General features: G+C 25.9%; 2 protein-coding genes across 2 annotated transcripts; one reads left to right on the forward strand and one right to left on the reverse strand.

Moving 5' to 3' along the window:
• The first annotated feature begins 1,645 nt into the window (after positions 1 to 1,645).
• On the forward strand, positions 1,646 to 2,832 carry OCT59_026530 (uncharacterized protein). The gene has a single exon (XM_025313482.2). The coding sequence runs from the start codon at positions 1,723 to 1,725 to the stop codon at positions 2,389 to 2,391; it is 669 nt and encodes a 222-aa protein (XP_025187319.2). The 5' UTR covers positions 1,646 to 1,722; the 3' UTR covers positions 2,392 to 2,832.
• Positions 2,833 to 10,143: 7,311 nt separating this feature from the next.
• Positions 10,144 to 10,818, reverse strand: OCT59_026531 (uncharacterized protein; the record flags this gene model as incomplete). Its single annotated transcript, XM_066143216.1, has 2 exons — positions 10,144 to 10,372; positions 10,529 to 10,818. The coding sequence occupies 2 exons, from the start codon at positions 10,816 to 10,818 to the stop codon at positions 10,144 to 10,146; spliced, it is 519 nt and encodes a 172-aa protein (XP_065992755.1).
• Between the last annotated feature and the right edge of the window lie 5,815 nt (positions 10,819 to 16,633).

The raw sequence follows: 16,633 nt of genomic DNA on the forward strand, positions 1-16,633 counted from the left end.
TTGGTAATAAACAATGTTGATCTGTAAGGAACGCGTGTGATACAAAGGCATCCCGTATCCATACATGTTATACATGTTATAGTAATATCCAATTTTTTTTAAAAAAAAAAAAAAAATTTACCAATTATTTTATCCCTTTATTAATTAAAAATATTTATTTATCCCTTCCCTTTAAAGTAATATAAATTTTATCCCTTCCCTTTATTAAGTAATATAAATTTATTTTTACCAATTATTTTATCCCTTTATTAATTAAAAATATTTCGTTTGAAAATCATATTATACACATTTCAATTTTAGATTTGCAATTTAACTTACTTTTTACAACGCCAGCAAATATTTACATATCTGATATGTGACATCGTTATCTATGTTCTTTTACGTTCATATTGTTATATATTGTAACGTCGAAGCAAGTTTATGCATCACGAATATAGGCGTAAAAATAAAGTTCCGTGAAACTCAAAATCATGAGTGACCGTAAATATTAAAATTTAATTGGTAAAATAATTTGAAGTAAATATAGTAAATATGCACAAATATAATTTTTGATTACTTGTTTGTGATTGGATGATCTTAACATTACCGGTTATCACACCAAATAAAGGCTACTCAATAACTTGATCGCCGAAAATAGTTAAATAATTAATTTAAATTTCCATAAAAATTTCAATATGCCAAAAAAAAGGAGAGAGTTACATATAGTTTGTTATTTACTGAAGATAGTATAGTCATATGAAGAAAAAAGAAAAAAGTTTAATTTAAATCTAGTAAAAAATAATAATTCCTGATATGACGTTATGAAACTATTTACGCCATACATAAAAACCTCCGCAAAGATTGATGGATACCTGCTGCTACCTGGTTGATCAGGCATATATTTTATGAGTTTATGGGTAATTTACTTTTGAAGAAACTAATCTAGAACTCATTAGCTAACTTAGAAACCGGATGCAGGGCCAATGATATTCGGCATTTAAAATTCACAATTTATTTTTTTTTCGTTCATATCATTTATTCAGATGTGTTACAAAATCTAGCAAATTTACTTTTGCTACAAAAAAACAAAATTTTTATACTCATAAATTCATCTTTTAGCGCCGTAAAAAAAAAAATAATCGACGAGTTCAGTTGACCTTATCTATGACTGATTTACATAGCTTTCATGAACTATTTTATTTCGTAATCAATTTCATAATTTTTTATTTATATTTTTTTTGCCTTACTTAAAAATATTAATATCTCTTAATTGGCGTTATTGGTTTTCGAGATATGTATTTTCGTTTTCTATTCATTTTCTTGTTACAATAAATATATTACTATTTTGCATCAATGACATTTTTTTTCTAATATTGATGTGCACCTGTTGTGGGACCATACCATCAAGTTCATTAAGAACACACGATTTATTTAAAGGTATAAATAAATACGACTTTTATCATTGTTCTATTTTTAATCCTTTCCCTTGTTGGTTAGTTTAGTTGCTGCGATTGGATATATCGATTGGTGCATAAAAGATATTACTAGCGTTATTGTTTTTCTAACATTGATGTGCATCACCATTAATGGTTCATCGCATAATTCACTAAGAACACCTAATTCACTAAAAGGTATAAATATCATACTGATGTAGACGACTTTCATCATTACTTTTATTTGTAATTCTTTCCATTATCAATTAATTTTAATTACTGTAATTAAATAATTTTTATTCTTTTCATCATGATGTGGTCAAATAGAAATTTTCTTTTCATTACGACTGGTTTAGTCGTTTTGATGCTTTTTTTCTCGTCGTCAGTAGCAACTAATAAGCATTATAACCATCATAGACACTGCCAAAAAGTAGTCAAGGCACACCATTATACTAGAACCGTTTATCCATCACATTGCCCAAAAGTACAAACTAAAACAACCACAACTACATCTACCGCCACCGCAACCACCACAACTACAAGCACCACCACCACCACCACCACCACCACCACCACCTCCACCACTACCACCACTTTCGTTGAGCCTGGTACTCCCACACCATTACGAAAGAGGCATAATCAAGAACATGAACATGTTAAATGTGTTCCTGATAAACATAAACATTATACTTATAATAAACATGGCAAATGCACAGAAATCACCTATTGTACTCCAACAGTTTATAAACCATGTCCTAAAAAAAATAAAACCACAACAAAAACCGCTTTTGAAACCACCACCTCCACTGCTACCGCCACTACTACTTCCACTTCTACCTCCACTTTCACCTCCGTTTTAGTAATACCCACATGTAGGGCTAGTGGCACTTTTTGTGATCTTAGTAATTTCGTTACATGCTGTACCCAATGTTGTTTGTTAACTGGTCCTAATCAAGTTCCAATTAATCAATGTTGCTAACAAGGTTTTTCTTATTAGAATACATAGAATCATATCTATTAGACCGGGCAAGAAAAATTTTTATATTCTCTTAACATAAAATTTTAATATTGAACATTTTTATATGTATTTTTTTTAATTGTACATCATATCATATGATATGTAATTGGTATCCAAAAATAAATTGTTTATAGATTACATTATTATAATTTTCTAAAAAATGCCCTTTTAATATTTTTTTTTGTGTAAAAGCAATGATTTTTCAACTCAAAATAATGTTATGTCAGCGTAAAACTCGTGATCCAACTGATTCATGTTTATTATTAACCATCATGCAAATAATAACGGTTATACTATGTGTCTTCATTTTTTTGTAATTCGTGCATAAACCTGATGATATAGACATACGTACTGTACAGTCGCATTGGAAAGTAACGCCTGATTCACAATTACATAGTAAATTACATATATAAAATGAATTCCGTATTTTATAATTAAAACAGTTCTTGTATTTTGACTTTCTCAATGTTCAAATATCATTTATTTTAAAAGAATATGATATTATTGACTTTAAAATGATATAATTATTAAACGAAATATAAATATATATGCATCTTGAAATTATCTATTTTTATATGTAAAATTTTTTTTTCAGATCTAAAAAAAAAACTTTTTTACATTATAATTAAAATACCTCTTGCATTTTAAAATTCCCAAAGTTTAAATATCACTTTTCTAAAAGAATATGATAATAGCTATAAAGTAATATAAAATTTAGAAATAATTATTAAAAGAAATATAAATATGTATGTAGAATTTACTATGCGGGCGTTACTTTCCGACGTACATAATTACATAAACATATATAGTACTAATGATCTTGTTTATTTTCTCCCGATCCATTGCTTTTCGGTTTTGGCCAGACATTCCCGAAACTGAAAAGTTAAAATTCAGGCTGAAATTGTCTAGCCAGCACTATACATTTTGGCCCGCATTATGAATTTTGTAGTGTTTTCTGATCAACGATAACTTGAACCACCTATTAGGAAAGGTAAACGATAGTGCGATAACTGATGCAGATATATTTTTTATTCACGCACAAATCAGTGTTTATTATTTGCTATTGTATTTATTGTGTTTGTCTTTTATCAATTTTAAAGAACCGTTACAAAGTATTCCTAAGTTCTTTCACGAAAGTAGTGATGATATATTTGACATGACACAAAAATTTTAATACATGAAATCAAAAAAATATTTTTCTTCAAAAAGAAGGGTGATGAAATTAGGAAAGTTAAAGAAATTTTTTTTTTAAAGGAAAGACATCAAAGATAGAAAAATTAAAAATTTTTTATAAAGAGGAAATAGAAAGAAAAAAAACTTTTTTTAAAAAAAAGAAAGGGTGGTGAGTAGAAAATAAAAGAATAAAATCAAAAAAATCTTTTAAAGGAGCGACGAAAAAAAAATTTTTTTAAAGGAAGGTACGAAAAAAAAATTTTTTTTTAAAGGGAGGTACAAAAAAAAAATAATTTTTTTAAAAGGTGATGAAAAAGGAAGAAAAATTTTTTAAAATAAAAAAAACAAAATAACAAAAGAAAAAAACAACAAAAATAACAAAAACAAGACGAAAGAAAGGAAAAACAGAAAGGAAGATTAAAGTAAGGTTTATAAAAAATGAATTGCTTATTAAATATATGCAGAATCTATAGAAACGTACATAAAATGTATACAAAATGTATTCTTTCCGTATACAGATTGCTTATAGGGTAACATAGCAAACATACAATTTTACACTAATAAATTTTTAAAATTTACAAATAACTTTACAAAATTTAATTTAAAGAAAATTTATATAAAACAAAATTATTAATAATTATATTATAGAACTAAATATTTTCAATATTCTCATCTTCACTTAAACTATTATCATCTTCATCTTCAACTAAAGGTTTTTCATTATCTTTAAATGGTATAAATAATCTTTTTTATTAGAAATATATTAATAACAAATAATTGGCTAATTTCTCTATAAGCAAAAAACCTGCATTATGGGCAAAAACCTTGTATTATTTTTTTTATAGATTATATATAATAAACATGTAAAATTTCAAGTTTTGGCTTTGCGTATTTGGCTTCAGCATCAATTTTTATCCAATGATCGGCCAAAACTACATTAATTATTAATAATAGAATTTTTCTAACTATCACCGGGGGTGATGATCACTGGTGACTAAATTATGACGATTAACCAGCATTAAAAAAATATAGTGCCGGTAAAAATTGATAATTCTGGCCAACGGTGATGATCACTCCTCGGTGAAGGATAATTTAGCATATAAAAATTAAAAATTATTATTTAATTTAAAGTTATATTATTTATGCACTTTTTTATAATTTAATTATTTTTTAATAAAATGAAAATTGTGATTGGCAAATGATCAGTGAACTGATATAAAGCATGTTTGATATGCTTTATAGGGTAAGGTTTATAATTTTCTTGAATAATACCATATAGATAAAACTGAAATGAAATAACAAAGTCAAAATGGTTAGAAAAAATTCTATGGTTAAAATATTGAATTTTGATAGTTAAAACATATTATGAGGGTCAAAATGTATTACAAGACAATACAAAACAATGAAGGCTAATAAATGCAGTAATAATAATTTACTTAATAATAATTTACTTGTTTTATCAATCAAAACTAATATTGCTTTTTGAGATGTGAATAATTTTATTTGCAAATAATTTTATAAAAGAGAAAATTTTCAATATTTAATTTTAAATTTAATTTTTTGAATAGCTATATAAGGATTTCTTTAATGATATCAATTAAAATACTTCTCTATCTTCTCCTTTTACCACTTCAAACCATTTATGAATCTCTTCATCAATATATAGCAGAGGTTATGTACAGTACCTTGCTTTCATGTTTTCATAAAATATTGAGAGAAACTAATTTTATCTGGTGGTTTCACAACAAAATATGATATGGCTATACTTGTTACTTCAGATTAATGTTGGTCTCTGTAAATAGTTGTAAGTACAAAACTCAAGTAAATACAATGGTTGTAAATTAAAATTACCATCTTTTAGCTAATCACAATAGTGTAGTATTTACAGCCAATTTACAGCTTATGTTTATAATATTACAACTGCTAAAGGTTGTAATTTGATATATAATAATCATTACTTATGGCAACCAATATTACTTCAGATAATGTTGATGGTCTAACCAGGCTAAGTCTAGTGGTACCTATATATAAAGGTCATACTGTGTTTTGTGGTGGCATGCAGTCGAACCAGGCTTAAAGTGTTATCATGTTATGCGCCTATTTGTATGGCAACAATGATGATACAATTCACTCATTCATTTTATTTATTTCAGAATGAGTTACAAGACCAGTAAGGGCAATATCCTAACAGGAGATGGCGGAATTGATTTAATTGTAGAGTATAGGGGGTGTAAAATTCATTGTGTGATGCAAGAATTTTACAAAAGACAAAGTAAATGCTTCCCTTGTTAGAGATTTTATTGTATGTATATTTATGATTATTAAGGGAGGGTTATTGAATTGTTCTCCTGATACACTAGGAATTTTATTACAACCATCAGATATACGCAGTCATCACTTGAGTTAGCAAAAAGTTCAGTTTATGATATATTAATACTTAATATTTCAAATTTAATTAAACAGTTTATATTGTATATATGTAAACAGAAAAGTAAAGAAGTGCTCAAGTGATGATTGTGATATCATTACGATCGAAAATACTGAATTCAAAAATATTGAGCATTATATGTTTCATACTTTTTCTTTTTTAAAACTCTAACGGAACGCTTTTATTAAATAAAACTTCAAGTAACCGAAAACTGTAACAAAGTTTAAACATTATCATTTATAGTTAGTAAGTTCTTAATGGATAAGTATTTCATGTGCAAAACTATTTGTCTTGAAGATATGATTCCGTTAAGCACTACCATAGCTTCCGGATTATCATTGATATGATGATGCAATACCTGAAGGCTGAAGGTTTTACCTGAGATAGTTTCTTCAACCAAATTATGGATAAATGATTTGCTATATTTTTATTCGAGCTTAAAAAATTGTACAATAATTAATCTCCAAAAAAATGATGGTGATGGCAAAATCGGTAAGTTAAAATCACGATATAGCCACGAAGAATCAGCTGATCAGATTAGTCAAATTATGATTTATGTTCTGAAAGATAATCTTTTTAAGCTTAAAAAGTTATTTAAACTTTTTATCCTTTCGAAACTTTTTTAAAAAAAAAAAAAATTTTTCTTTCTTTTTTAGGAATTACTAAGGAAGGCGCAGAACCCTCTAGTATTAAATCACATGATAGTGTTTAAATCATGTGATGTTTGGTCGGTATCAGACTATCGATCGGTAAGTTTCGAAAGTTTGAAACTTTGTTCTTCTTTTAGAAAATAAAATTTAATTTTTTTTCTTTTTTTTAGGTATTAGATCAGCTTTGGTTTTGCGCTTTGGGTCAGTAAGTTTCGAAAGTCAAACAGAAATTCATAGATTGGACTAGTGCGTCCCTATAAAAAGAAGAAAGAATATTAGAAATGTTCTTTCACCTTCATTCACTCCCATTTACCTAAGAAGTCTGATGTCCTACAAAAAAAGTCCGGCCTATAAAAAAAATATACATTATAACAAAAAAAAAATTTTTTATTTTTTTAAATAAAAAAAAGTTAATACTGATCAACCCGCCAATCAGATATGACGAAACTATATGTATATCATAAGATATACTACGCCGAAGAAATGATGATATTGACTCAGATATCAACACATAAAGGTATAAAGGAGGCATTGGAATTGGATACCTTATGATAGATTTTATGATATTGAATATATTGCAAAAGGTGGGTTCGGTAAACTTTTGAACCGTCGTTTTTCTTTTAAAAAAATAAAATTTAATTTTTTTTAGATATAGTAGCACCCATAAGTGCACCTTCTATAAGTGCATTTCCTCTTATAGCCTAGTCCCGAGTTCAGAACTTAGAGCTAAGTGCACTATCTCTATATTTTGCGCATGCAATTCCGAGTCCCGGGTATATCCCATAAATGCATTCATGTGACTTTCACATAATGTTGACCAATCATCGATAACTGTTTTGGTCATGGTAAATTTTTAAAAAAAATAGATAAATTAATTTAATTTGAATAAAATTTGTAAATAAATTTAGAGATTTTTTAAAAAAAAAATTTTTTTTTCAATTTAAAAGAGAAATCGTGTGTAAAAATTAATTTTAGAAGTTAATCATGACGAACTATTATTACAATAAATTCAAATGTAACGTATGCAGATATATATTTATTTATGAATTCATTAATCGAATTAACAAGGAAAAAATGTTTCCTGAAAAAGTTGATTAAAGATGATAAACCTTACGTCATGGAACTTACTACCTTTGCAGCAAAATTGATCTTCAAATGTATGACAAGAATTGTAAAACTTTAATTAATTCGGTCGTGTTTTAATATGTTTTATTTTTAGTATTTTTAGTCAAAATTTTTTTAAAAAAAAATAATAAATAAAATAGCTGATTCATGATTATATATATATATTATATGTATTAAGTATTATTTTTAAGTTTATAATAATTATTAATAAATTAATTCCACGTTTTTATGGAGAATTTTTTTTTTTTTAAGGGGGTTTATTTGTGTGACAAACTTTATTTTACCCCAAAAATTTTAGGGGATAGAAATGAGGGATGTGCGAAGAACAATGAGGAACAAAAGTTCAATTGGCAAGAATTTAACAAGAAATCGACCCTTATATGGGCACCCGCATGAGCATCCGCATCCTTGTTTTTTTTTTACTTGATCATGGGGGACATTATATTGTCATCCTTTTTCTTTTCGATAAGAATGACTTGTATCACGAAATGGTAAAGTAGTACGGAATTCGAATTTAAAGTCTAGAAAAAATCTAGGTTCATCCGGTTCATCCGAATCCCCGAATAACGATCGGATGATTCGGGCCTTACAGCTGGTTAGTACTATTAGTACTCCAAAATTAGCATATAATTTTTATTTTATGTCAAGCTTTACCGAATATTTCCGAGTTCCTAAGAGTTCCGTACATTATGAAATCAGCTGTAATTAATAATAATAATATTTTGACGATAGAATAATGATAGAATGAAACGATTGTATATTATTTATTATATACAGTATATATTTTGTGAATAATAAAAATAAAGTACATATATGTATGCAAAGTTCACCGCATGTTAATAAGTAGAATATTAATCCCCGACCTCTCATTAATAATCACGCCCATGTTTTTTAAATCTTTTTTTTAAATTAAATTTAAAATTTATTTCATATTGCTTAATTCAATTTCATTTAAACATACTTTCTTTTTTTTAAAAAAAAATAATAAATAATAAATAAATAAATAAATAAATAAATAAATAAATAATATAACTTGTGTAACATTTGATTTTTTTAAAAAAATAAGGAAGTATTTATATAAATATAAAATAAATTATAAATATAAATAATAAAAATAAGCCCTTCTTAAATGAATGTAATCGTCTAGATAAATAATTAGGGGTACTACTTTATTATTATTATTATTTTTTTTTTTCTTTCTTTATTTCAGACTTTCGGCCGAACGGTCGATTATTTCAAGATATAAACAAATTTTCACATAAAAATAACGACTCGAATTATTATAATATATGCAGGGAAGAAAACTTATTATGGTGAACACGGGATAGAAATAGAATTTTTATTATGTATGTATTGTAATGTGTAAAATGTGAACGCGAAATGAAATAGATCCAGAACACATCACATATGAAGAAATCATTGTAACACATCGCCAAGATAAAAAAAAATGCTTGTGCGAGAAGATTATAAATCAAAACAAATATTTTTTTGATTAATTATTGGTTCCGAACTATGTGTAATAAATTTATTTTTTCCAAAAAAAAAAAAGTATTATTTTAATTGGTAATCACATGCATATGTTTGCATCGTTGTGTCGTTGTGGGCGTAATGAATGACTTTGTTTTTTTTTCTTCATATATCTAATATATACTTAATTAATATAAAAAAAAATAAATTCAGATATAACTATTGTTTCAAGAGTTACATAATTTTTTTTTTTTTTTTTTGTAAGTTTTATATCCGAGATTTTCTGGGTGTTTTTATGGAGAAAAAGAAAGAATAAATAAAGAATTTTCTTATTTTCTTTACAATAAAAAGAATAAAAAGGCTAAAAATATACGATAAGTTGATTGTTGATAAATTGGATCAAGCAATCCGAATTAGTAAAAGTAGAGTAAAAAAAAAATGGAATAAACTTTTATCATACGCCAATAATAAACCGAATATATCTTGAAACAATTGTTTCAAATGAAAAAAGGTAAATACAGAAATCGCCATTAAGAATCGTCATTGAAAGAAATCTCCATTGAAAGAAATCTTCATTGATAAGAATCGCCATAAAGAATCGTCATTGAAAGAAATCGCCATTGAAAGAAACGCATGTACGAAGTTGTGTTTGTGATCATCAAATTGTAGCACAAATTTAAGCCGCTTTATCGTTATATAAACGTGCATTTTGCCGATTTTATAAATATACATTTGCCGATATGTTTGCCGATTATTTGGATTTGCCAACAATATTAGAGTCTTGCCAATTGTCATCGCATTAAAATCACGTATTTCAAATATTTTGAATTTAATCGAATATCGAAATTCGATTCGAAAGGGAGTCTAATATTAGAAATTAGTAACTCCATTGAATATGTGGTTTGTGAAGAGATGATTTGTCGTCTGCTGCGGTAGTTGTCTAAAGTAATTCAAAGTAACATGCGAATTGATATTTTCATATCTAATTTTTCGTCTAATTCGCCGATCACGAAGAAAACGATTATATAGTGGCACGTATGATTTTTTTGAATGAGTTTGTTGTTCAGAGTATATATCATTTCTTCGATACAAAGAGGAACTAATGGAGCAATAGAAGAAAATAAGAAAATTAAAAAATTGTAATCCCTTAAAATTTTTTTGGCGTAGAAGCTAAAATATTGTTCGGTCACACAGATAAACTTTATAATGATGTACCACCTCCCCTTAAAAGTAACAAAAAAATATTTCTCCTTACCACTTTAAACTCTTTGAAGAAACAAGTTTGTTTCCTTTTTCAACACAAATTGACGAACCCAAACGTCTCCATAAAGTGTTCTTCATACGAATTAAACGTTTTTCTTCTGCGCGTAAAGCAGATTCTTCTTTCTGTAGTTCATGTTCTTCACGTAATTTTTCTTTACAGATGTCAAGTTGTTTGCAAATTTCTTTATAAGAGGAGATAATATCGGTATCAGTCCAGTTATGAGATTGTCCGAGATAGTCAACAGATTGGGAAACAATATTAGTGAATGATTGTTGTTCCATTTTTTTTTCTTTTTAAAAAAAGAATTATATTTTGTACAAGGAAGATGTTTTTATTTTTAAAGTAAAAAGAAAAAATTTTTCTTATAATAAAAATAAAAAAAAGTTTTTTTCTTAATTTAATAAAAATAAAAAAAGTTTTTTTCTTGATTTAATAAAAATAAAAAAAAGTTTTTTTCTTGATTTAATAAAAATAAAAAAAAGTTTTTTTCTTAATTTAATAAAAATAAAAAATTTTTTTTCTTAATTTAATAAAATAAAAAATTTTTTTTCTTAAAATAAAGTTTTTACGATTCGAATTTTTTTTTTAAAAAAAAATAAAAGTCGATCGCTTTTATTGTTTGTTATTCTTTCAAGTATTATTAAACTTCAAAAGAAGTTGTTAATCTTGTTTTAAAAAAATACTGCGGCTCTTTCTTTTTTTAATATATATTACATAAAAAAAGAAACCAATGAAAAGTTTTGAAAGAATCGAGAAAAGTATTAAAAAACTACTACCGAATATTACTATCAAAAAAGAAGAAAAAAACTCATCAAAGCAGAAAAAAAAGAGAATTTTTTTATCATTGCTAAAAAAGTATTGAAATAGGGTTATATTTATATGAAATTTTTTTTTTTCGATCCCGATGTTTCTAGCCAAGTAATAAAAAAATACTTTAGTTAGTAATAAATAAAAAAAAAATTATTTTTAGAATCATATTATCATAAAAAAAAAATCGCAGCATAAAAAAAATTTTTTTTTTAAACTTTTTTTTTTTTTTTTTTTGAAATTTTTGAAACACTACGGATCAATTGATTTTCACAATGAAGTAAAAAGTTTATCAATTTTATTTTATTTTTTTTTTTAAAAAAAAATTATTATTTGCGAAATAGATCCTTCGTTAGTTCCTTTCAATTTTAAAGGTTATTAAAATGATATTTTTAACTCGAAAAAATATTTTCTTTTTCTTATTCATCTTAAAAAAAAAAGTGGTTTCAATATTACTCCTATATTACTATAGGAATTCTTTAACAGAATCTAAATTTGAAAATCGGTCTAAATCACGTGATTTATAGGAGTTCAAATTACTCTTGTGTAATAAAATAAAATAAAAATAAAATAAATAAACAATAAAATTTTTTCTTGCTTCTTTGTTAATAATTTTTTTTTAAAAAAAAAAGAGAAAAAAAAATACAAAATGTAAATAAAATATAATATATTACTAGGCTGCATGAGCCCCCACATAATCTTAAATTTTTTTTTTAATCTAAAAGAAAGGCGTAAATCAATAAGTATATATATATAACCTAAATTTTGAATTTATGTTGTCTCTCGTTTACTTGGGATGCAAGGTTATAAAAAGAATTTTTTTTCATATTGTACTTTTAATAAATGCACGCATATTATGTTACAGTTACACAGATCATAAAAAAGAAATTATATCAAAGCGAGTCATAACTTTTATATTTCAGTATAAAAATAGATAATATTTCATAGAAATATAACATATTCATTGGAATTTAAACAGTCAAAATTAATATAGAGCGGTTAGCGTTAAAATATGAATTTCTTTTATATTGCAATTCACACTTGTAATGTTATTATTATACTAGTACATAAATATTCGGAATCTAATTAAATGCTAATCCATAATAAGCAACCTATTTCGGATAAAATTAGTGAAGCACATGTGCATATGATTTACATTTTTCAAAGAAAAAAAATTTTTCTTTGCTACAACCCTAGAACTTTATTATCTGTTATGAACAAATCATTTTTCGTTTATAAAAAAAAAAAAAAAATACTATAAACGTAAATATATGCATGTATATTAATTATTAACTTTAAAATAATAAGTTTTTTTTTTGCCCATGCGAACTATAAACTTTCTTGTAGTTTAAAAAAAAAAATGTTGTATCATGTCGTAAAAAAATAAAAATACGTAATAAATATTACGCCCAAGTATTTTTTTTTTTATGGAGATGAAATTTCTTTCTTTTTATTTTTTTTAAAGTCCGAAATGTAACAAAGTATTATATTTTTTTCTTCTATGTAAGGAAGAAATATATTATAGATAAAAATATTTAAACTATAAATAGTTTATACCAGTTATTATGTACTAGCCATTTACATCCCTTTTCAATTTTAAATGCGCTAAATGAACCAATCATCATCAAAACGGTAAAAAAAAGGAAAAACTCTTTTTCAATGACAGTGGCGGTGTTGTCTGATTGAAATTTAATTTCTTTAGAAAGAAAAAAAGAAGGGATAAAATACCTTCCCCTAATAATCTGATAAAAAAGTAATAGTTTAAAAAAAAATCATGCATGAAATAAAAAACGTGACAAATTATGAAACAGTCACACAGAGTTTGATTATATTGTTAACATATTTAGATTTTAGACCGAAAGTGAAACTATACCAAAGAATGAATCCAGGGCGAAACGTCATATTGCGTAAAAAAAAAAATTATGGATTATGATAATAAATATTACGTAAATTATGTAAATTAATCTTATCCATCATGATAACAGTGATTCGGATAAAATTACGTAGGGTCAATAGGGCATGGCGCAATGACCACATAAAAAAGCTTTTTTCCTTTCTTTTGAAAAAAACACCCGAACCAATAGTTTAATGTTATGTTCATGCGGCTTATACCCTTACTACCCTTACTTTAAAAAAAGAATAAAAAAGGGTTGTACAACAGATTGTAAGGTAAAAAAATAATTACATATATATATATACAATAATATAATAAAATGCCCAGCCTAAATTTTTTATAGGCATGAAAAGAATTTTTTTAAATTTTTTAAAGACTAACCACTTATCTTTGCTCCCAGAATAACCTTTCAAAGCAAACCCAAATCTTTTTATAAAAATTTTTTTTTTGTAACTTAAGATTTAATAAATAATAAATAATTAAAATTTACGTCATGAATTATATAAAATATTATATAATATTAATTATTTGGTACGCAAAAAATTTTTTTTTTTTACCCGTAAATAGTTTTATCGGATATTACATGCATTTACATGCATACACCATCGAAACGGTAAAAAAATTAGTGGCGTCCGATGTCAATGATTGCTTAATTGAAATTTGATTTTTTGGAAAAAAAAAAAATCCCGAAAGGAAAAAAAATTTGGTAAAATACCTTTTTCTTCAAACAAAGAAGAATTTATTATTTTAATAATGGTAAAAAGGGTAACAATAGCTGTAAAACTAACTTAAAGTGGAAAATTGACAAAATAGGTACGACAATTGACACAATCACATTATAATGTTCGAAAAGATAAGGTATAACATCGTCATATTTGCATAGGTTGAATGTAAACTTGCGGAGTCATACGGAAAAATTCGGAAAAATTTTTATGTAATATTTCGACAGCTCCGGCTTATCATCAAAAAAAAAAATAAATAAAACGCCATAATAATAAATCAATCATCTGATGCCCATTTTTGTTTTATCTACTCAAATGACCACGACTTCTGCCTCTCAGGTCTCAACTTTAAATATATTATTTATTTATATTAAATTAAGTAAATAAATTCACATAAATAATAAATAATATGGAAGTTTATTATTGTCATGTGTCTCTTAGATTTCTTTCTGGAAAAGTAATATACAGGCAGATAGTGTGGCTTGCTGTAATAGTTGTAACAGGTTGTAAAGGTTGTAACGTAAAGCCGTAAAAATGTAATTTTATGCCGTAATTGGTGTAACGGTTTAAATGGGTGTAATGTTGAATATTAATCTGCAATTCTAATTGTTTCAGTACATTAAGATATTAATAAAGTCAATAACTTAATTCCGGCCGGAATTAGGTTTTTTTTAATTGTCAAATTTAATTTTGGCCAGACTTTTGAGTCACTAATTTGTGACACATATATCAGACCGATATTAATGTTTTAATCACAAATTAATCTCACTAATTTGAAATACAACCAATTACGACTTACATATTACAACTTCAATACAGTCAAGCAATAATGTAATCGAAAAAATTAAAGAATAATTGTTGTTTCACAGAACAATGTCAAATATGTTAATGTTATGTAATATGTCGTTAATAGCTTTTATTTTTTTTCGTTATATTAGGACCCGAAATACATATCGATATAAAAAGGATTAAACTTTATAGTTCCAAAAGGTAGTTTAACACTAAATTTATTATAAATAATAATTTGATTGGAGGGAAACCCTGTGAAAATTATTAGATATCTCCACTATTATTATTAAATCTATCCGGTTCTTCATTATACGGATTATACGGATTTCTAATTTAAGAATTTGTGAGTGAAACATAATTTAAAATTGCAAATTTTGTCAGCAATATTCGAAAATGACGAGATGGTTAAGAAATTTATTACTGAATTTAATAGTTTTTATTTACCTTTGTTATAAATTTAAAGTATCGAAACTGATTAGAGCGAACTCAAGTTTCAGAACCGGATTTACTACTCCTGATGGTATAAACAGCATACAGCATAAATCAGTGCCACCGCCACTTTTAAATGCGCGGGAATGGTATATATCCATTTTAGGAAAAGCTAAAATTTGTCACATATGTCACTCCCTTTATTTTATCACCCTTCATCCTTTTTGCCTGTTTTGAACATTTCTTATGTTCATCAACGATTTCCAGAATAGAATAAATTGGAAATAGACTTTGACAAAAGAGAAATAAATTTTAGAATAAAGAAATTTAAATATGAATATGTAATTGTAAAATTTAAAACATTTTATTGTTTAATTTCTTCATCACATACCACCGGTACATATTTTTTAAAAACAAAATTTGATAACTTTGAATATTTAATTATTTAAATAACTAATAAGATTTAAGAGACTCCTAATAATGAAATTGCAATAAAAGTTCAATAACTAAGTTTTATAGATAATATTTCATTGAAATATTGATTGAAATTAAAAAAAAATTTGGGCAGATTTGCTGATCGATTCTTAAGATTTATTAATGAATCTGGCTATATTCTACAAATTATATAATAATCCAAACTAACCACCATATATATACTATAATTCATATTCTAATTTATAAGTCAAACTGATAATTATTTCATTGATTTTTTCTTAATATTATTAGATTAGGTTTAAGGCCACCCAATTTCGAAATTTCAATAAAAAAAAGTTTATAAATAAAAAGTTTATCACGTGATCAATACGTGATTTTATTGGCGGTAATTTTATCACGTGGCTGAGAACTTCTGGAGAGAAAATAAATTCTTTAATCCCCTGTCGCACTAAGTGTCACTCATGATCACCTTCATACTAATTTTTAAAAATTGCGAGTGATTAGCTGAGTTTATAAATGACCGGGAATCTTCGTTTAGTTATTTCCCGGTCTCATATAGATAGCCAGGAAATTACTAATTTTAGTTTAAAATAGTTAAAATAGTTAATATTTAATGAGTCACGCTCCAGGGGATTACCCATTTATTTCCAACTCCCCATGAAATAAATAATACCTAATTACCCCCCTCCTTTAAAAGTCAACCAATCAGATGTCACGATTTTTATATATAAACTTTTTTTGTTAATAAACAATAAACCCGGGTCCCCGGGTCAATTTTAAATTTCAATGTTACGTGAACCGAAAAATTGAATTTGTGTGGCCTAATTCTAAAAAAAATGCAAAAATTATCATTTACAACCTAATTTTAAGTAATCTTTTATAAAAGTTTTCTTTCCCGATAATACTATGATGTAGGATTTTGGCATCATTTTACTTTTAATATTACTTATTTTTAATGAGTTCAGCATATTATATAATTATAACACAAAGTGCAAATTCTGGAGGTGAAGATCTCGAACT

Source organism: Rhizophagus irregularis, chromosome 6 (genome assembly GCF_026210795.1).
Source record: "Rhizophagus irregularis chromosome 6, complete sequence".
In the NCBI taxonomy this organism is placed as follows: domain Eukaryota; kingdom Fungi; phylum Glomeromycota; class Glomeromycetes; order Glomerales; family Glomeraceae; genus Rhizophagus; species Rhizophagus irregularis.